The 16,698-nt window shown below is 44.6% G+C and overlaps 1 protein-coding gene across 5 annotated transcripts in view; it reads left to right on the top strand.

The window, feature by feature from the left end:
- Nucleotides 1–16,698, top strand: part of LOC129867280 (tropomyosin alpha-4 chain-like) — a 48,588-nt gene that overhangs the window by 15,787 nt on the left and 16,103 nt on the right. For 2 of the 5 annotated variants that reach the window (XM_055940570.1, XM_055940573.1), the window contains exons 3-4: nt 1,604–1,740; nt 6,651–6,776. In XM_055940570.1, the coding sequence (XP_055796545.1) occupies nt 1,627–1,740; nt 6,651–6,776 (240 nt within the window). In that variant the 5' untranslated portion in view covers nt 1,604–1,626. Of the gene's footprint in view, nt 1–442; nt 847–1,603; nt 1,741–6,650; nt 6,777–11,744; nt 12,253–16,698 lie in introns of those variants that run through there. The other 3 variants (XM_055940575.1, XM_055940576.1, XM_055940574.1) reach the window with 2 other exon arrangements.

Raw genomic sequence — 16,698 nt, 5'->3', positions numbered from 1 at the left:
TTGCTTCAATATAACCACACAATTTCCCAGATATCAAGCGATGATTGTTATGGATTTAAACTACTTATTCCTCTATGATAGAGCCGTTAGGCTGGACGGCACATGGTGTGACATTTTTCACTTCATCCCCAGTGAGCTTTTCTGGGCCAACTCCCTTCACACTGCCCAGAGGAAATATGAACGATTGGTATATGGCACCTTTTCACCTCAGTGTCAGCCATGTCAAAGCAGCTGATGTGTCTGTAAACAATACTGCTCCATGAATGAGGTGAGTTGGGGCAGGTAGGATGCCTTTGGCACACCTGAAAGTGAAAACACTTCCTTATAAATCAGATCAGGTTCCTCACTAGAATCTGGTTGGCATGTGTCAAGATGCAAAGTCAATCGATAAAAGGCTGTTGTTGTAGAGGTTTACCACAGCTAGTCAGCGGGCAATGCCCTTTATTGATAGACAGTTTTAGTGCAGCTGGTATGCTACTAAACTGTGAAGACAGACAGGCTGTGGGTCCAGGTTTAGGGGGGACACCCCTACCTCCTGCACATCTTTCCACACCCTATAAGACAAAACCTCTCCACCGTTCTCTGTGACTCAAACTCAAATTTCAGGTGTGCAGAAATCAAAGAAAAACGGTATCTTTCAGAGGTTGGTGTTTGGTTGCAGAATGCTGAATTATTCAATATGTTTAATACATTAGATGTATGTCAATCAATAATAAGAATCATATTTATTTGCGTATATCTTCCTATTTTAATGGCAGACATTATTCTCCATTCTCTCCCATTAACAGGACATCTGATCCCCTCATCCAAACCTCAAAACCTTGGCATTCCAACTAATATCAGCTGGTGAGGGGAAACTTCAATGTAAACTCATTATCTGTCCTCTGTTGTATGTGGAGCTGCTAAGCATTCTTTATTAGTGACTTGGACGGACCGTCCAACAACAGACCAAAGACATCTTCACCAAGCAATCACAACTTGTTACCTCTATCTCTCTCTATATGGCTTACCCATACCAGAGCCAAACCTATTCTTGAGCAGGACAAGAGGTGTGTTAAGCGTCATATGCCAACTCTTCCATCCACAGGGTTAAATGTCGAATTAGGCCCTGTGTTTCTCTCTCCTGTCTGATCTGTCTTTTTTCTGTGAAAACATAGCAACCCAAATAAGGAGATTGGCTGAGAGCTGCTGTGTAAGTGAGTGTTTACAGTGGTCCAAGCCATTCCATAGAAAGGCCTCGTATGAGTGGTTTGATTGGGTGGTGGGTGGGTGGGTGGATGTTTGGTGAGGGGGGCAGAGTGGTGCGTGGAGGGATGGAGGGAGGGAGGAAGGGAGAGGGAAGCATCGGAGACTACACTCAGGTTTGGTTGGGAGTTTAAAGCATTGACAGCAGCCCTAGGCTCAAGTCTGCATCCCTCTGTGCTGCACTTGCAACCTCTGTCTCTCAATCCATTGGTCTCCCTCTTTCTCTACCTCTGTCTGTTTCTCTAGCCCTCTGACTTGAGGACTCGGGATCTAGTAGTCGCTCCATTACTGCATAGTACAGGCTCTATCTCAAACTACAGGGGTAACACAACTTTCTCAGCTACATTTCTCTTCTCAGTGAGCGCACTCTAATCAGGCACTATGGAGGCCATCAAGAAGAAGATGCAGATGCTGAAGCTGGACAAGGAGAACGCCATCGACCGCGCAGAGCAGGCTGAGACCGACAAGAAGGCAGCAGAGGACAAGTGCAAGCAGGTGAGTTGAGAATGAGACATGCAGATGGATCTATGAAACATCACTCAGTTGACAAAGTAAATTGGCACTTAGCTACAGAAGGATAAAGTGCAGGATTTAATCAAAAGCTATGTTCATAAAGGGACATCACAAGAGATATCCGAGTTGGATGATGATGCTTAAATTCAAACCATGTACGGGCTCTGATGTCTCATACTGCTCTACACTCTGTAAGCCAATCTAAACATTTGTTCCATACCAGATGTATTTCGGAGAAAATTATGTGTAAACACGTCACAGTTTATTGAATTAATCCAATGCAAATATGTTTGATTAAAGTGTGGACCTAAATCAAAGATTTACAGTGTTAGCAAATGTATTGTTAGGGAATTGTAATAGAAGATGAGACCAAGTCAATCAAAGTTGAAAGAACCAAAGTGAATCCAGTGTGCATATGCCTGTAATGTCTGCAGCTGACCAGAGCACAGCTCAGTGTAAAAGTGTTTAGGTTGGGTTAAATCAACAAATGACTCATGAAAGATGACGCTGACCTATGAGGAAAGATTCCTTACCAACAGCCCACAGCAGCCTTAGGAGGGAAAGAGGACAGGATGACAGCTCCTTCAATGGACAACACACAGTACTACTGGGACTTGACAAGAGCAATAAAACACAGCTAAAACAGAGTGTAACCTCCGATTATGCCTTTCGTTACATAGTCCAAAAATTAATGATGATCTGAGTACTTTATCCCCCAGGCTTGGACTAAACTGATGCCAACTGAAAAAAATGTATTTAAAAAAGAACAAATAGGTGCTGGATGCAGCATCGTCTTGATGGTCTGTTGACAAGGCTCAGCCCAAATCAGGATAAGCCCAGTGGTGGTTGTGGTCCTACAATTCCACAAAGATAGACCCAGGCCCCAGATCCTATTCACCCCGAGTTTGGAGGTTCGTGATGGGGCTCTGGAGAGGTATAGCTGTAGCAGAGGAGCCTGGCTGAGGACCACTGGTAGACCAAGGGCGTCCATCCAAGTGCCTGACATGCGTCTCCATTGCCTGAGAGAACACAGTCAACCAAGGATAGCAGCTGTATTTTTAAATAATAGATCGGCCATGTGGAATCCAGCGGGATTATCAGCACTTCAGAGCCCCAAAGGCACAAGGGGAACTCTGATTACTACTTAGCCCCCAGTGTGTGTGCAGGCTCTGCATGCTAGCGCTTTATTGTTCTGACAAAAACATGAAATCCACTTTCAACACCCCGAGGGAAGTCACCATGCACATTGTAGATTTATCATCTCATCACTGTTGCTTTGAGCAGATTATCAATCCATCTGCGGAGTTATAATTTTATAGGCATTCATTTCTCTAATGTTTTACCATCAAATCATAGAGGTGTAACATTGGTACCCATAGGGGGGCTGCTAAATCGGTCCCCTGAATATCAAGATGGATTCTGTGTAGACACATTGGTCCTGTAAAGCCCACTGAACACAAACAAGTTATTAAAGCTTCTGGTAAAAGTAAACTCTTTTATTTGAGTCTGAGGAATTTGATACTGTAATAAACACGATGGGAGACAGGGAGCTGGTTTCAAGCAAAGGGCGCAGGTGTTTATTGAAAAGGACCACAGGTGGAGGCAGGTAGCTGGGTCCAGGGGCAGGCCATACACAGGCAGGGAAAAGGCTAGTAACGTAGCCCGGGAGGTCAGGCAATAGGTAGATAACAGGAAATCCATAGGCTAAAGTACAGGCAGGAATAGGCAAAAGGTGAGTGAGGCAGGCAAAAACTCATACACGGGAGGAGTAAATCGCGGGAAAAACAGTGCTCTGAAATACATGTCACAAAACAAACAATACCTCAGTGATGGGGTGCAAAGAACTGAACTAAATAATGTGTGTTAATAAAATACAGGTGTGTGAACAGGTGATTAGAATTCAGGTGATTGGGATCTGGAAAGTGAGCTGCGTTCAGGGGATCTATGTGTTTGAGGGTGTGAGTTGGAAGCAGACGTTACTGTACCCCACCCACCCCTCCACGGGCCTCAAGCTGGGCGGTCAGGACGATTACGGTGGAAAGCCAGGATCATGGCCGGGTTGAGGATGTCCTGGGCGAGTGACCCTGGACCGTTCTTCGGGTCCGTACCCCTCCCAAGCCATCAGGTAGTGGATGCGACCACCCAGGTGCTTGGAGTCAAGGAGGGTTCGGACGGAATAAGCCGGTGCACCGCCGACGTCAAACGGCGGGGGTGCGCCACAGGAGGATGGAGAGGGCTGTACCTCACAGGCTTGAGAAGGGACACATGGAAGGATGAGGAGATCCGGTAATGGCGGGGCAACTGGAGACGGTAGGTGACAGGATTGATGCGGTGTGTTATTTTAAAAGGACCAATGAACCAGGGACTGAAATTTTTGCAGGGGTCACGAAGCCAGATGTCACGGGTAGAGAGCCACACGTTGCGCAGGGTGGGAGTGTGGAGTAGGTCGGCGACAACGGTCAGAGAACCGTTTCTGGGAGAGGGAAGCTTGGTGGCGGTGCCGATGTGCAGTCTCCCAAACCTGCTTGCGCCGTTGAAACCTCTCATCGACGGCAGGCAGTTCCGGGCTCTGTCTCCCATGGGAACATGGGGGGTTGGTATCCAAGGACACACTGAAAAGGAGTGAGATGGAGTGAGGAATGCACCAGGGAGTTCTGTGCGTATTCAGCCCAGGCTAGAAAGCAACTCCACTCGTATGGTTGGTGTGTGCAGAGTTGACGAAGGTACTTCCCTATTTCCTGATTCAGGCGTTCCGTCTGCCCGTTGGAATGGGGATGGTATCCGGAGGATAGGCTGATGGAGACCTCCAGTCGATCGCAGAAGGCTTGCCACACCCTGGAGACGAACTGGGTTCCCCGATCCGAAACGATGTCTTCCAAGATCCCATACAGATGAAAACACCTGTTGGAACATGCACTCAGCCATTTCCATGGCATTAGGTAGATGCGGAAGGGGGATGAGTCGGCACATCTTGGAGAACCGTTCCACTACAACTAAAATAGTTGTGAAGCCCGAAGAGTCCGGCAGATTCGTGAAGAAATCCATGGCGATATGGGACCATGGTCTGTGTGGTGTAGGCAAAGGTTCGAGCTTACCGGTAGGTAGTTGGCGAGGGCACTTTGCCCAAGCACAGACGGGACAGGAAAGAACGTAATCTCAGACGTCGGCTGTTAGGGATGACCACCAGAATTTGCGTGTCAGTAGCTCCGTGGGATGCGTGATTTTGGGATGGCCAGAACTCAGCTAGGTATGGCACCACTGCATTAGTTGGAGTCTGACAGATGCAGGAACATAGGTCTTGCCTGCAGGGGTGTTGGGAGGTGTTGGGTCATGGCATAGGGCCTCCTGGACGGCTGCTTGGATTTCCCACTGTATGGGTCCCATGACAAGATGGAGGCAGGATGGGCTCGGGAGCTAGGTTAGAGGAAGGGGTGTCAAATAGACGGGATAAGGAATCAGCCTTCACATTTGTCTTGCTGGGCAGATAGGTGACGGTGAAGTTGAAGAGTGCCCAGCGAGCATGTCTGGGGTTGAGACTCTTAGCACTTCTTAAGTACTTCAAATTTCAGTGGGCAGTGAGGACAAGGAATGGGTGATGAGCTCCCTCTAACAAGTGGCGCCACTCTTCAATAGCCAGCTTAATGGCGAGGAGCTCTAGGTTCCCGACATAGTTCCTCTCAGCGGGTGACAGTTTCTTGGAAAAGAAGCCACATGGGTGTAATTTGGGAGGTGTCCCGACTCGCTGAGAGAGAACCGTTCCCACGCCAACCTCAGATGCATCCACCTCCAGAACAAAAGGAAGGGTAGGATCTGGCTGCCTAAGGATGGGTGCAGAGGTGAAGAGGCATTTCAAGGTCTCAAATGCAGTAAGGGCGGTGTCGGTCCATTGGAGGGTACGGGTTTTGACTGGTGAGAGCTGAGAGAGGAGCGGTTGTACTGCTGCAGTTCCAGAATGAACCGACAGTAGTAGTTGGAGAATCCTAGGAGACGTTGTAGTTCCTTTACAGTGGTAGGTTTGGGCCAATTAAGCACAGCCGTGACTTTGCCTTCGTCCATGTTGACCCCTCCTGGTGTCAGCACGAACCCTAGGAAGGTTACTGTGGTAACGTGAAAGGCACTCTTCTCAGCCTTGACATAGCGATGGTGGTCCTGTAGCCGTTGGGTAAAGTACAGGCAGGGATAGGCAAACGGCGTCGTTAGTGAGGCAGGCAAAAACTCTCATACACGTGAGGCGTAAATCATGGGAAAGACGTGTCACAAACCAAACAATGATGTGATGGGGTGCAAAGAACTGAACTAAATAGTGTGTGATAATAACATACAGGTGTGTGAACAAGTGATTAGAATTCAGGTGATTGGTATCTGGAGAGTGAGCTGCGTTCAGGGGATCGAGGTGTTTGAGGGTGTGAGTTGGAAGCAGACGTTACAGATACAGCTAGATGTGTAGCTGAAGGACAGAACTGAACAAAGCATACACATTCCTACCCATACCAACATATTTTCTTATAGAAATTTGGTAACACAATCTCACATTTTATTAATTCATTAAAGAAGATAAACAAGAACGGCAACATATGATGGAAACTTGATACTAAAAACCTTAAGTTGATGTGAAGATTCCTTCAAGAGACTTTATCCTTTAACTTTGATAAAACGGTGATATAATAAGAGTTATCATAATAGAAATATAAGAAAGCAAGATGAGTAGGCTAATATACTGAAAGAAGAAAAGACATCAATGTTTGTGCGTGTGTGCATGCATGAGAGCTAATATGTATGTATGTGAATGTTTGTGTGTGTGAGAGTGGGTAGGTGGGTGAGTGAGAGAGAGAGAGAGAGAGAGAGAGCTAACTGTGTGTACTATTAACTAACAAACATCTGTCCTGCTCTAGCTGGAAGACGAGGTGCTGAGCCTGCAGAAGAACCTGAAGGGGACTGAAGACGAGCTGGACAAATACTCTGAGTCCCTCAAAGACGCCCAGGAGAAACTGGAACAGTCTGAGAAGACCGCCGCAGACGTGAGTGGGCAGCAAAGCACCCTGGGTAGAGCCCCTATCACACACCCACTGGGTGGTGATTGGAGGAAGGGGACTAGGAGGAGGTTGGGGGCGTGGGTTAAGTACACTATCAGTCAAAAGTTTTAGAACACCTACTCATTCAAGGGTTTTTATTTATTTTTTACTATTTTCTACATTGTAGAATAATAGTGAAGACGTCAAAACTATGAAATAACACATATGGAATCATGTAGTAACCAAAAAAGTATTTGAGATTCTTCAAATAGCCACCCTTTACCTTGATGACAGCTTTGTACACTCTTGGCATTCTCTCAACCAGCTTCACCTGGAATGCTTTTCCAACAGTCTTGAAGGAGTTCCCACACATGCTGAGCACTTGCTGGCTGCTTTTCCTTCACCCTGCGGTCCGACTCATCCCAAACCATCTCAATTTGTTTGAGGTCGGGGGATTGTGGTGGCCAGGTCATCTGACGCAGCACTCCATCACTCTTCTTCTTGGTAAAATAACCCTTACACAGCCTGGAGGTCTGTTGGGTCATTGTCCTGTTAAAAAACAAATGATAGGGCCCCCCGGGTGGCGCAGTGGTCTAGAGCACTGCATCGCAGTGCTAGCTGCGACACCAGAGTCTCTGGGTTCGCGCCCAGGCTCTGTCGCAGCTGGCCGCGACCGGGAGGTCCGTGGGGCGACGCACAATTGGCTTAGCGTCGTCCGGGTTAGGGAGGGTTTGGCCGGTAGGGATTTCCTTGTCTCATCGCGCTCCAGCGACTCCTGTGGCGGGCCGGGCGCAGTGCGCGCTAACCAAGGGGGGCGGGTGCACAGTGTTTCCTCCGACACATTGGTGCGGCTGGCTTCCGGGTTGGAGGCGCGCTGTGTTAAGAAGCAGTGTGGCTTGGTTGGGTTGTGCATCGGAGGAAGCATGGCTTTCGACCTTCGTCTCTCCCGAGCCTGTACGGGAGTTGTAGCGATGAGACAAGATAGTAATTACTAGCGATTGGATACCACGAAAATTGGGGAGAAAAGGGGATAAAATGTATTAAAAAAAATAAAAAAAATAAAAAAAATAATGATAGTCCCACTAAGCCCAAACCAGATGGGATGGCGTATCGCTGCAGAATGCTGTGGTAGTCATACTGGTTAGGTGTTCCTTGAATACTAAATAAATCACAGACAGTGTCACCAGCAAAGCACCCCCACACCATAACACCTCCATGCTTTACGGTGGGAAATACACATGCAGAGATCATCCGTTCATCCACACCGCGTCTCACAAAAACATGGCGGTTGGAACCAAAAATATCTCATTTGGACTTCAGCCCAAAGGACAAATTTCCACTGGTCTAATGTCCATTGCTCGTGTTTCTTGGCCAAAGCAAGTCTCCTCTTCTTATTGGTGTCCCTTAGTAGTTGTTTCTTTGCAGCAATTCGACCATGGAGGCCTGATTTGCAAACTTTTCTAAAAACCTGTTTTCGCTTCGGCATGATGGGGAGATGTGTAGATTGAGGAGGAAAAATATTTATTTAATCCATTTTAGAATAAGGCTGTAACGTAACAAAATGTGGAGAAAGTAAAGGGGTCTGAATACTTCCCAAATGCACAGAAATCATAGAAATCAAAAGATATTTCCACGTGAAAATATTATGGGATTTGCTGCATTGGTTTTGTTGGTAGGCCTACATTATGCTCAAATAGCCAGAATAGCCAATTGGCTACTGTCTAAAACGGCAAGGGTACATCCTCAGTGTTCACTGTAAACACATGCCGGAAGTTTAAAAACAAATTCCGCTCACAAGACCTAAAATTTGCTCAGTGTTTAGCAGTCTTATGGCTTGGGGGTAGAAGTTGTTCAGGCTCCTGTTGGTTCCAGACTTTGCAGCACTGGTGCCACTTGACGTGCGGTAGCAGAGAGAACAGCCTATGTCTTGGGTGGCTGGATTCTGACAATGTTTGGGGCCTTTCTCTGACACCATCAGGTATAGAGGTCCTGGATGGCAGGGAGCTTGGCCCCCCATGATGTATTGGGCCGTACTCACCACCCTCTGTATGGCCTTACAGTTGCCGTACCAAGCGGTGATGCAGTCAGTCAAGATACTCTCAATGGTGCAGCTGTAGAACTTGAGGGCTCATGCCAAATAATTTCAGCCTCCTGAGGGTGAAGAGGTGCTATCGTGCCCTCTTCACAACTGTGTTGGTGTGTGTGGACCATGTTAATTTGTTAGTGATGTAGACATCGAGGGACTCAAAGCTTTCGACCCGCTCCACTACAGCCCGATCGAAATGGATGGGGGCGTGCACGCCCCTCCGTTTCCTGTAGTCCGTGATCAGCTCCTTTACAATATTAAGCATTAGTGGAATGGTTCCACCTGTTTGGATCAATGATTTATATATACACTAGATGACTGATAGGGGGCGATGTGTTGAAACCACCATGCCTCCATCTTGGCACTCTTCCACCGTTGTAAAAAATATTTTGGAAGTTATAGAAATGAATTTATTCATGTCTACATTTGTTTTTGCATGTATTATATTACACACACCCTATTGCATACTTTTAAATTATATTAAGTGAGCAAAAATGTTCTTAAAAGTTAATTTTTTAGATTACTAATGTTACTGTCTCCAATACAACAACAAAAATACTTAAATAGATGTCATTTTGTCCTTGAAACATTTGATTGAAATACTGCACAATTTCATTCATTCCCATAGAGTACCACAGTATGTGGCATAATAACCATAAAACTTAGCGGTCAAACAGGGAAATGGCTCCAATTGTTTTTTCCACCAATCATTTTGCCTTTAAGGGATTTTAGAAACTCCTCAAATTAGGTCTTTGTGATGTGTATGCTTACCATGATGTGCCATTTTGATTTGGGCTCCCGAGTGGCGCAGCGGTCTAAGACACTGCATCTCAGTGCTAGAGGCATCACTACAGACCCTGGTTTGATTCCAGGCTGTATCACAACCGGCTGTGATTGGGAGTCCCATAGGGCGGCGCACAATTGGCCCACTGTTGCCCGGGTTTGGGTTTGGCCGGGGTAGGCTGTCATTGTAAATAAGAATTTGTTCTTAACTGACTTGCCTAGTTACAGGCTTAGGCTTCATTTCAAAGAGGATCAAGTGTGTGCTTGTCATACTTTTGATGGATATTTTTGATGTTGAATATGAATAAGCCCATATTGTTGTTTTTCAATATCCACAATCTGATGATCTAATAAAGTGATCTATTCAAATGTAGAAATTCACCAACTTTTCATAAGGGGAAAGGCAGTTTTTGATATTAGTTATGTGCTCTCTGAACGACTGTTCGTCAAAGAAAGGCAGTGTCTGTTTTGCCTGTGGCTAGAATGATGTTATCCTGCTGTCATTATGAGATATTATCTCTCACACCAGACCCACTTTTTCATTTTCCCAAACACAGTAGGCCTGGTGTCTGAGATCTGCAAGCAGACAGAAAGAAAGAATGAGCACCAATATTTATACAATAAACAATCTATGCAAGAAAACAATTAGCAGTAACAATACAGTTCCTGTAACACTTTTAAAAATTCTCTAACGTAAGAGATAGCGGTTTGTAGATAAAACAACAAAGTCAGATTATCTGAGCCCTGTGTGCCCCAACTTCAACAAGGAGACCGTATTGTTTGGGATTACGGATATCCCAGAGAAACTCACTGTTGTCTTGCACAGGGAGAGAGAAAGACAGAGAGAGAGGAAGTGGCTGATCAGGCCCAGGAAGGCAGGACTGTCATGGCAGCTCTGGGGAATTTAGACTAGGCTTCCCATGAAAACATGCAACTGAACACTCCGCCACATGTCATTTATTAGAGGCAATGGTCAACTCATTACACATCTGAATTAACACAGCCAAATCAGATGAGTAGGCAGAGAATAACTGCCCTATAAGCCAGACAACAGCTGATTGCTAATGTTAGCCTGTGTCTGTGGGGCATTGTAAATGAATAGTATGGTGAGGCTGCCCCTAAAATCAATTTTCCCAGCTAATGATTTAACATCAGGATTTTAGGGAGGTTAAGCTGGTCCTAGATCCGTGCCTAGGGGGAACTCCAACCTGAAACGTGTGGTATGTCCTTTGTGTCTGTGGGGCATGGTAACCTTAGAGAATGGGCTGTAGTGAATACGGGTTGAAAAGGGCTGTGGAGCAGCAGGGCCGAGCAGCAGTTCTGGAATGTCAAGAATGCAGCTAAAGCAAACAGATAGGCCCACACTCCAGTGTCTAATGAAATAAATGCTCCAAGCTTTTCCGGTGGGGAATTCACATAGGCATTCACAGAGCTGGAGCTGAAGCTGTACCGACCACATTTCCACAAGACACTCACCCGAGACACCATAAATCAAAACCTTCTTATTCCGTCTGCTTGCTGGAGTATCGAGATAACTGAATCATGTGAATTGTTTTGTGTATTGCTACCCACACACATATTGATGAGGTATTCAACAATCAAGTTACAGTAACCAAACAAATAGGAGTCTCCAGAGCTACATGAAAACACCACAACATTTAGCGTAAAATCAAATGCTTTAGACTTTGATTTGACAAATGTTGATAAAACCTGGAATTTTTGTACACTGTAATAGATCATAAGAATGAACTGTTACGAATATTGTTCAGAATAATCTCTTAAAGTTCAAGTATGAATTTTCCATATCAAACCAGAGAGAAGAGCTACTTATAGGCACTTAAGTGTCACATTTTAGCCTCATTTTTGCTGCACTGGATTTCCTGTTTTCCCTGTCTTTGGTGACTAAATTGAAGCCCTGAATTTGAAGAACATACATTATTTACCATGGCATTGGCAACTGTTAACGTACATAAGACTCTTTATAGGCTACAAAATGGATTGATTTCTTGCCATTGAAGCTGTTCATTGAAAGTCCCCTTTGCCTACACCCGCAAGAATCCCGCAGAACGGGAACGCCCCGCCTATCCTAAAACTGTGACCTCATCTGAATCACACTTCAAACTTCTCTGTATTGGAGGAACTTTCCTCATCATTCCTTCCTTTTATTTATTTATTATCTGCCGTTCAAAACTGGAACGCTTCGCTAATGCGTTCATACATATTTCATTCCAAAGTATATATTTTAATCTTTTTTTTAAGTTACTCTTAGGCTGAGTCTGAACTAAATAACCACCTGGAAAACCTATTGTCTTGGCTTATACAACTTTTCTTATTGCACTGCACTTGAAGATTTCTATTCTGCTATTTCGGTCCATTTCAAAGACTGAATACTATTATATCCTGTTTGAATAGACCAAAGCAACTTTTGCACAATATTAAAATTTTCTAAACCAAAAGTATTTTTTAACGAATAGTACGAGAATGGCAGGTTTGAATTCTTTGGACGCTGTGAAGAGAAAAATCCAGTGTTTGCAACAGCAAGCCGACGATGCAGAAGACCGAGCCCAGGTTTTACAGAGAGAACTGGATGGGGAACGAGAACTTCGGGAGAAAGTGAGACAATCGAATACTTATTTTTTTCCCTCTGTCTACTCCTTTTAAAAACTTCGTTTACCTGTTCTTCTCTTCATGACCACGTCTGTTATAATGTTACGTTCTGTAATAGTGTGGAAAGTACACGTTAATGAATTGATCTGCCGGTAGTGAAGACACAATGGTCTCCAAAAAAGGCTGAATTGCTAAAGGTCCTAGCGCGTGCCCAATAATCATCAGATGTGTGCTACAGTAGGAATATAAAAATATGGTCCTTTTCTCTCTTGGGACATTTCCTTTTCATTATAAAGGAGTAAACTGTAACTAGGCTAGGCCTAATTTAGGTTTGTATGAGTCTAATGCTGGAACAAGATGTTAGTATAAAAAATGGGTAAATCTGGAGGGCCAGTACGAACTTAAGTTTCTTGTAAAATAGCTGTATGGTTCAAAAAGTATTTCAAATGCTTTTGCTTTTGAAATATGTCTGAATCATCAAAACATATTTGCAATAGAAACATTACATGGCTACTTGAGGGGGGCCTAATGAGTTGTCAGGTCTTGATTGGGAAGGCAGCAAGAGGTGAGGTAATGAGAGGATCTGGCTAAAGGAAGGGTTTCCCCTTCATTTCAGTGCAATCCATCAAACGAAGCAAAAGAAAGAGGGATGTGAAATGGATGTTTGATGGATAGCATTGTCCTCCACGAGAGGCCCAGGATGTAAATGTATGCTAATGGATTCTTGGTAGTTGTTGTCAGCTATAGGCCTTGTAGAGAGGAAGCTTTCACTGACATATGGTGATGCAGATAGAAGAGACAGAACCTCAGGGCTCATTGGACATGAGTACTGACTCATGATTGGACATCAGGGAGGCCATAGTGGGTCTGTGAGAAGCTTAAGAACCAGGCATGGTGGGGGATGCATTTTCATTTCATCCCCTGAATTGACCCCAAGTCTGCAACCTGGCTGCTATTACATTCACAGTTTCTTCAGTCACAGACTCAGACCTTACATCATGTCGGTCTTCTCAGCCTCAAAGCATTTTAAATGTACCTCTTAAAGGGATAGTTTGGGATTTTGTCAATGAAGCCATTTATCTACTTCCCCAGAGTCAGATAAACTCGTGAATACCATTTTTATGTCTCTCAAGCGTTAAAGGAAGTTTCACGAACCAATGATAACTAACGTTAACGCTATGACTGGAAGAACACATTCAGCTGGTACAGCAGATATATAGAAGCTAATGGCTAGGAGATAAAAAGGCTTCTGGAGTTTGTAATTTACAAAAGCTTCCAGTCATTGCGCTATCGCAAACGCTAGATAGCAACTTCCTTCAAACTGCACGCATAGACATAAAAATGGTATCCACAAGTTCATCTGACTCTGTGGAGGTAGATAAAGGGCTTCATTGCCAAAATTCCAAACTATCCCTTCAAGCTCAAGACATTAGTCTGTGTTCAAGGATGAAAAGACTTGAAGTGGTTGAGTCTTGAGTGAGCACTTGTGTGGCTACCTCAAGGGTGTATGGGCCCATGTGTGAATAATTGGGGCAAACCAGGGTGATTTATTGGCACAACAAACTATTTCATTGGAACAAGATGCACAAAAGAGGGAACATTGTTGTTTCTTTCATGAGGTAATGAATCGTCTTTTGAATAGTTAAAACAGGGAGACTATTGGCCTAAAACGAATGCCTTGATGTTATTTTGGAGTGAAGTGGCATTCTTGTCTTGCAAGGCGTAACTTAACTTCACACAACACCCTCTGCCTTTGTTGAACCACCATGGAATGATAATCAAGAAATACTTGACGTTGTAAAGAACAATCTCAGCTAAAGCCCCACACATACAAACCAATTATACAATATATATTTATTTAGACTTTTGTTGCTTTCTTAGCATTCAGGCCCACTGGACAGGGGTGGTAGGCGGGATTCTAAGAGGAGATTCAGGGGATGGATGGGTGGGAGATGAACTGATAAGCAACCTTGGTTGCTGGGTGGGATGGGAAGGGAAGGAGTGGGCGAGACATGCTTTCTTCAGGGTGGGAAGCATGCTTTCCGGGTGGGGAGGGAGGATGCGGGCGAGTGGATGTGGACTAAGGGGGAATGGGTCAGGGTTATCTTTGTATGCATTTTGTTTGTTTTTGTACTTGTAACCCCCCTCTGAAAAAGGAAAATGTCAAAACGAAATAAAAAGTTGATCACAAAAACAAGATGTGCTTCACTGAGGCTTTATATATTCATATCAACAGTTCTCACAGTATGTACAGTATTTAGGTTAGGTTGGAGGTTCTAGGCCTATTTCAGATTATTATCCATATTCTATGCATGTAGAGGAGAGGGAAGATATCTATCCCAAGCTGAGCTAGCTTCACTCCCAGATCCTTCCTGGAGGGACTGCCTCTGGCTCGAATATATACCATAGTGCTCCAAACCACAGAGCTAGGATCAGATTACCCTACCCCCAGTCCTAGCCTTAACCATTAGGGGGATGAAACAGTATCTGACCCAGTATCAGTGGTTAGACGCAGCTTCTCTCTACTCCCTGCCCCTGAGGAACATGCCAGGATACTGCCTGTCGGCTCCACTCCGACACTTCCTGTGCCACAGCTTCAGCCCACATCAGCAGGAAGATAAGCAGATGCTGGACATTTCTCCCAGGCCTGTGATACAGACACATCCTGATTATCTGGGGGGTCTAAAAGAGAACCCAGTTGCTATGTGAAGTTGGCTACTGACTTTGGTGCTGCAAATATTTCTTATCAAAAGACTTCTATAGAATAATGTGATATTTAGAATGACTTATTATAAAAGTGTAAAGAGCAGACCACACCCAGCTAGCGCATAACATTCTGAGAACCATATGAGCGTGGTTGTCCTATGGTTATTTTGCATAAAACCTTAACATAACTTTCTGGGAATGGTGCAGGATAGTTACATGGCTTTGGGACATTCTCAGCACATTTTAAGGAACTTGACAAAAATGTTTATTTTCTTGGTATTTCATTACTTTAACAGGACGTTTCCTAAAAGTTCAAACATGTTTACATTTTAATTTCAATTTTGGTAATGTTCTAGACCCTTAAGAAACAACGTTCGTCTGTCGGAATTTCCATACTTCATCATAACGTTTCCTACAGGTGTTCTCGTGGTTGTATTTAAAGTCATGTTCTCAAATTGTTCCGAGAACGTTAAGAAAACTTTACATAAAAACCACAAGAGAACTTTAATAACATTCAGAGAACGTTCTAAGAATATAAAAACATACATTCCGTTCTCAGAACGTTAATTAAGACCATTGACATGAAAACTTTAGTAACGTTCAGAGAACGTTTTAAGAATTATGTATACAATCCGTTCTCCGCATCGACAAAACTCTCTCTATCCTCTATCTTGTTAAGTGTGTTCAAGTGTGTTGGCCACACCTGATCTTAATGAGTGCTTGTTTCCTTTTGAATGTTCACTTCCGTCCTCAGAACATAAAAAAAGATATATATCCTTTTTTATTTTACCCCCCTTTTCTTCCTAATTTCGTGATATCCAATTAAGATCTTGTCACATCGCTGCAACTCCCCAATGCGCTTGGGAGAAGCGAAGGTCGAGTCATGCGTGTTCCGAAACATGGCCCACCAAACCGCGCTCCTTAACACCTGCCAGCCGCGCCAATGTGTTGGAGGAAAAGCCATTCAACTGACGACCGAGGTCAGCCTGCAGGCGCCCGGCCCACCACAAGGAGTTGCTAGAGCGTGATGAGCCAAGTAAAGTCCCCCCGGCCAAACCCTGCGGTGCAGTGCCTTAGACCACTGCGCCACTCGGGAGGCCCCAAAAAAATTCAGTTTTACTGGTCAGGCAACTTATGGCTTTGTTCCCAGAACCAATGGGAAACCAAAATCGGACGTTCCCACAACTTCCAAGGAACCAAATTGACTGGCCTGTCTGGTAATTGGCCAGTGGTTTCCTGCCACAAATAGCACCATGATGCATTGCATGCTATGGAAAGAATTACTTCCTGGTTCCACTGGAGAGAAAAAAATCTAACTTTGGACTTTCTCCATGGGAGTATCACAACTATTCAAATTTAAGTTTAACAGTAATACATTTTGGCATTCATTGGGCACAGGGCACTCCCTTGGAACTTGAAAGTACAGTATTTGAGGGAGTGGATGTTGGCTTGTACTTACAGTGTTGACCAGGGATCCCACTGCCACACATAGTGACAGGCCTAAGCTTGTCCACTGCTTTAGAGTTGTGGGGGTCACCATAATATATAAACCAGTAAATAGTTTCACAAGCGGAATGTTTACTTTACCTGCTGGTACTTAACTCTCCGGTCTAAGACCCAATTGAGCCCTCGCTTCCTTATTTGCATACCCGCACTACTTCCTGGTCTTGGCTAGCAACCGAGACCCTGCTGAAGCACAGGGCTTTTGTTTTGCACATGTTCTCAGACCCATAAACAAATCAGTGA

The sequence above is a fragment of the Salvelinus fontinalis genome, chromosome 12 (assembly GCF_029448725.1).
Source record: "Salvelinus fontinalis isolate EN_2023a chromosome 12, ASM2944872v1, whole genome shotgun sequence".
Classification (NCBI taxonomy): Eukaryota; Metazoa; Chordata; class Actinopteri; order Salmoniformes; family Salmonidae; genus Salvelinus; species Salvelinus fontinalis.
This window is presented reverse-complemented; position numbering and strand designations above follow the sequence as displayed.